Below are 5,510 nucleotides of genomic sequence, written 5' to 3'. Positions count from 1 at the left end.
CTTGTAGATCGTGATGGCGGCGCAAGTAATCCATGATCGAGTGGAGATGGAGTGCCTAGAGGGAGCTTGGGAGACCCTCGAAGGCAATGCGAGGTGCCGATTTCGGGGCACGATTCGATTCATGGCTACTTCATTGGTGCATCCAGAGGAACTCGCGCGCACGCTTCAGCGCACTGTGGAGTGGATACTACCCACGCCCACACCATATCGTCTAGTGGAGCCAGTCCAAGTGATCGAGGTGACGTCATCTAAGGAAGACCCTGAGGAAGACCAAGAGGAGCTACCTCCTGAGCCTGCTGTGGATGCTCTTGACTTCCTAGAGGGTGATGAGGACCCACTCCTTGAGGTGGATTCTCCCGAGGTCGTCATGTCGGTATCTGAGGCAGACTCTACGGAGGAGAGCGGCCCTGGAGAGATGGCGACTAGTGGAGGCTATTCATCATAGTAGACAGCTCATTAGACTAGGTTCATATACTTTTTGAGGGTGGGTGTATCTAGTGCTGACTGTTAGGTTTACTCTTTTGTTTTTGTATGGGTAGACCTATTGTATAGGAATTTGATGATTGTATACATGTGGCTGAAGCCACTACAGTGGATACTTTTGCCCTGGATGACACTATGTATTTTGCAAAACTCCCATATTTTGGACAGCTTTAAATGATGAATGTACTTATGTTTACTCTTGTTATTTGAAAAGAAAGCATTAGCAAACTTTATTTGCAAAAGAGTTTATCGACCGTATTTTATTTTATTATTTTCACGTGACGACCTAAAGTAATGGCTGACATACCTTTCCTTCTGAAAAAGCAAAATATTTAGAGGTTATGAGTGATCAGAAAGAGATGACTCCGAATAGAGTTGTGAACTGGCCATTCAGGACTCTATAGTGATGATTTTCCTTCTGAACTTAATTATTGTGAAAAGAGAAAGAAATGAAAAAAAAATAAAAATTTCCATGGTCTTTGTTGTTTAAAATTATTACTGTTAAACCAGTCATTATTTTGGGGATGCCACAGCCTGCCGCGGCTTGCCTACTCATTTTTTTCCTCCTCCATTTTCACTTCCGCCCTTCAATCTTTCTCTTCTTCTTTCTTTATTCTTTTACAATTTTTTCTCCTCCCTTTCTCATTTTCTAGGCATGCCTCTTCTTCTTCCTTCTTCCTTCCTCTATCACGGCCTCATCCTATGCCTCTCCTTCCTCAGCTGTGACCTCCTTCTTCCTTCCCCTCCACTATGATCACGACCTCCTTCTTCCTTCCTCTTCGTCGTGGACACGACCTCCCTCCCCCTTCCCCTCCGCCGCAATCCCCTTCCCCCCTTCTGAAACTCCGCCACAGCCTCCTTCCCCCTACGCCGATATGTGTATTTTTTTTTTTGTTTTTATGGTTTGTTGGTCTCTCTCCTGGCTGGTTTTTCTTCTTCTGTTGGTCTCTCCTGCATTTTGATGTTAGGGACAGAGAGTAAAACAATTTTTTTTTAATAATGTGTAGATCTTAAGGGTTCTTCTACAAGAACTCATTCTTCATGTTGGAGATCTGTCCAACTACTTTATTGGGAGATCTTATAAAAATCAGATTTTGAGCTTCCTTATTCAAGATCTGACAATAAAATTAAGCGATAAAAGATAAAGTGTAAGATATATCTAATCCATATCCCATTGATACTAAAAAATGTCTGTTTTTCAAAATATAAACACTAAAAAATATATTAAAATTTTTGAAGACTATAATATAATGGACACCGGCCATCTCCAATATCCGTAGCAAGGCCCATCATCACATCACAACTTCCCAACCCAACCACCCAGAAAAAAACACACAAAAGCCAAATTTTGACGTTTCCTTTCCTCTTTCTTTCCCTTTTCCTCGTTTCCACGACCCTCTCGAATTCTTGAGACGTTTCCCGAATCTTCACTACGCACGTTTCTGAAACTATATAATATCTAAAATCCCTTCACATCCCATTCCTAAAACCTCTTACAAAAACCGTACAACAAGGTTGTTTTTGTTTTGTTTTGTGTTTTCTCTCTAATCATTCGAATGGCCAAAGAAGGACCTAACTGGGACGGGTTGCTGAAATGGAGCATTGCTCACTCCGATGGGACTAGCCCTACTCGCAATTTAAGGTCCAAATTTTCAATTTTTACTTTTTTTTATTCCTTCTTCTTTTAATTGTTTTCAGTTGAAGTTGTGTTAGCCCTCTTTATGATGGTTCAGGTTAACAAAACTATGGAATTTCCTCGTTTTTATTATTTTTTGTTGCTGGGAAACGCTTACCCATGTTTCAAAATTTGATTTTTGAATGGAGAAATTTGTTATTTTTTATTGAATGTGATTGAGGGAGGTGGGGTTACTGATTAGTGGACTAGGGTGTGATTTTGTGATTTGTGGTTTTGTAATTTTTTTATTCTTTGAGGGGGAAATAGGGTTCGTATGTAAATTTATGATTGTATAGTTTATAGTTTCTATTCTTCGGGGTGGTAGTTTCTGACGTGTACTCATTTAGCAAAATTTTAATGTTTTTGAAAATAAAAAGGTGTCTTGTTGTTAAATGAGTCGGAGGGTTGGGAATAATATTCATTGGACTATGATTTGATTTTGTTAATTTTATAATTTTGCAGTTAAACAATTTATATAAGGTTTGTTTTTATTTTATTTGTAATTCTTGTTGCAAAATTGTATACCCATTTTGTGAAAAATTGAAAATTTAATACCGAAAGGGGTTGGTCTAGCTTAGTTGGTTGTGTGAGTTGCTGTGAATTTCTTGGTACTTAAAGCTTGATTCCCGTGCATAAATTTTTTTGAAAATTTAACTGTTATTTATAAAGATGCTATTTATGAATATGGAGGCTGATATTGATATAGTGGACTTGGTTTTGATTTTGTGATTTTGTAGTGAGGAGGATCGAAAATGGTTTATGGAAGCGATGCAAGCACAGACCATTGATGTTGTAAAACGTATGAAAGAGATCACACTTGTGATGCAAACTCCAGAACAAGTATTGAAAGACCAAGGAGTTACCCCTGCAGACATTGAAGGTATTCAACATTTATCAATGTGCAAGACTAATGAAAAATAAACTCCCTTTTATTTTAAGTTAATGTTTGGTTTTGTTAATCTTGTGCTAACTTTAATTTTTTGCAGATATGTTGGAAGAGTTGCAAGAGCATGTTGAGTCGATTGACATGGCCAATGGTGTGTTTTAAGGATTTTGAAGGCTTATGAATTTGACTTTGTTGATGATAGTAGGAACACTATTCATGTTATTGAAGTACTTAGTTGTCATGCTTAAGCTTGCTTATGGTAGTTTCCTGCAGGGAATTCCTACAAGTTTTTGTAGATCGTTATTTAATTTATCATTTGGATTTTTAGTTGCTGTCTCAGTGATATTTGCTGGATGATGAAGTGTCTTCATGGGCAATACAGGGGCCAATGTTGAATAAATAACAATTACTTGTTTTGAATTGTTATGATATTTACATAAATTAATGTGACAAGTTTATTTGTTCTGGCTTTGTGGTCAAGATGTTTTATTATTGTTATGCTTTTTCTGAGAATTGTTGACTCATAACTTCCCCAAATTTGTTCAATTATTTTCCATGTGATCATGGCAATAGTTCACATGATTTTTCTGCTGTTAGTCTACATTTTTCATGTTTGCATTTGCTTTAGCGTCTGTGGTATTGATAATAGGCTGGTTAATGGATTTGTGTTTTCTATGTTTCAACACCTATATGTCTCACCTATTCCCAGATCTCCACTCAATTGGTGGTTTGGTTCCTCTTCTTGGTTACCTAAAGAATTCTCATGCCAATATTCGAGCAATGGCTGCTGATGTTGTGACCACAATAGTCCAGAATAATCCTCGAAGTCAGCAACTTGTTATGGAAGCAAATGGCTTTGAACCTCTTATTTCTAATTTTAGTTCGGATCCTGACGTGACTGTTAGAACTAAAGCACTGGGTGCAATATCTTGTATGTATTATTATATTTTGGAGTTGTGATATTTTGTTACCTGAGATTGGAATGGTACTGATTTTTCTTTTGGGAACAACTTGACAGCACTAATTCGGCACAACAAACCAGGCATTACTGCATTTCGTTTGGCAAATGGGTATGCAGCTTTGAAAGATGCTCTAGCCTCTGAAAATGTGAGATTTCAAAGGTAAACAAGGTTTTCTCTGAAAAGTTTTTAATTGTGTTATTCCCTCTGAATATATCATCAATTAGGAGTAGTTTGTACCATATTATATCCTCATTATTGGTTCTATAGTTTATAGTTTAATTATAGACTTTTCAACCCTCATTATTAAATGGGAAATTGAATTCCAACTTCTGTTATTTTTATAATCTTTCAGGAAAGCTCTCAACTTGATCCATTACCTGTTGCATGAGAATAATTCAGACTGCAACATCGTGAACGAGCTTGGGTTTCCTCGAATGTTGATGCACCTTGCCTCAAGTGAAGATTCAGATGTGAGAGAAGCTGCCCTTCGTGGCCTTCTCCAGCTTGCTCACAATGCGAAAGATGGCAAGGATGGCAATGAGAAAGACAGTGCGAAAATAAAGCAACTTCTTCAAGAACGAATAAACAACATCAGTTTAATGTCAGCTGAGGACCTTGGTGTAGTCAGGGAGGAGAGGCAACTTGTGGACTCCCTGTGGAGCACTTGCTTCAACGAGCCGTCTTCTCTTCGAGAGAAAGGTCTTCTAGTGCTTCCGGGGGAGGACGTGCCCCCTCCAGATGTTGCTAGCAAATATTTTGAGCCTCCTCTTAGATCTTCGACTGCAAATCCATCTTCAAAGAAAGACCCAGAAAAGAATGAGATCCCTTTGCTTTTAGGGTCAGGACCTTCTCCTACATACACTAACAACCAAGGTTCAAATAAAGGAGATGCTAGTTCATAGACAGATGCTAATATATCGAAAGTTTAAATGCTTTATGTTCTGTTTTTTATACCATGCTTTCTTTCTATCTTATCATACAATAGTAATTTCTTTCTTTCACTTATAGGCTATGTTTTTAACCCTTTCTTCTGGCCTCAGATTGGTTTTCCCTAGTATTTCTAGGATGATGATCTCATGGTATGTTACACTGTGACACTATAACTAGCCCTCCATTGTAGTTTGTTAATGTATGATTGCAGCGGTGAATGCCTTCATTTTTTTGTGCCTTCATTTTTTTGCACTTTGATATTTTCAAATATTTGTTTAGATGTTTCTTTTTCCCATTTCCATGCATAAAAGGATATACTTCATCCATTTCTGTAATTAAAAAGGAACCCCTCCGGGGGACGCATCTCAATCACTTGTCCCCTGGCTGGAAAATTAAATGTATAATATAGTTATATACATTTAGCTAAAAATATATTTAGTTATAATGTTGTAGAACTTAGTAAATAAGAACTTAAATTAATATAAGATTATCAGAAAATTTTAAAATTAAAATCTCTAAAATGTAAAGCTTACAACATTTTAAAATGTTACTAAATATTTTTGAATCAAGTAAC

At 37.2% G+C, this 5,510-nt stretch overlaps 1 protein-coding gene across 1 annotated transcript; it reads left to right on the top strand.

The window, feature by feature from the left end:
* The first annotated feature begins 1,759 nt into the window (after nucleotides 1–1,759).
* Nucleotides 1,760–5,162, top strand: LOC100779530 (hsp70 nucleotide exchange factor fes1). Its single transcript, XM_003520915.5, has 6 exons — nucleotides 1,760–2,125; nucleotides 2,896–3,038; nucleotides 3,145–3,195; nucleotides 3,754–3,975; nucleotides 4,063–4,165; nucleotides 4,359–5,162. Exons 1-6 carry the CDS (start codon nucleotides 2,040–2,042, stop codon nucleotides 4,906–4,908), a joined length of 1,155 nt encoding a protein of 384 aa, XP_003520963.2. The 5' UTR covers nucleotides 1,760–2,039; the 3' UTR covers nucleotides 4,909–5,162.
* The last annotated feature ends 348 nt before the right edge of the window (nucleotides 5,163–5,510 follow it).

This window comes from Glycine max, chromosome 3, assembly GCF_000004515.6.
Source record: "Glycine max cultivar Williams 82 chromosome 3, Glycine_max_v4.0, whole genome shotgun sequence".
Classification (NCBI taxonomy): domain Eukaryota; kingdom Viridiplantae; phylum Streptophyta; class Magnoliopsida; order Fabales; family Fabaceae; genus Glycine; species Glycine max.
This window is presented reverse-complemented; position numbering and strand designations above follow the sequence as displayed.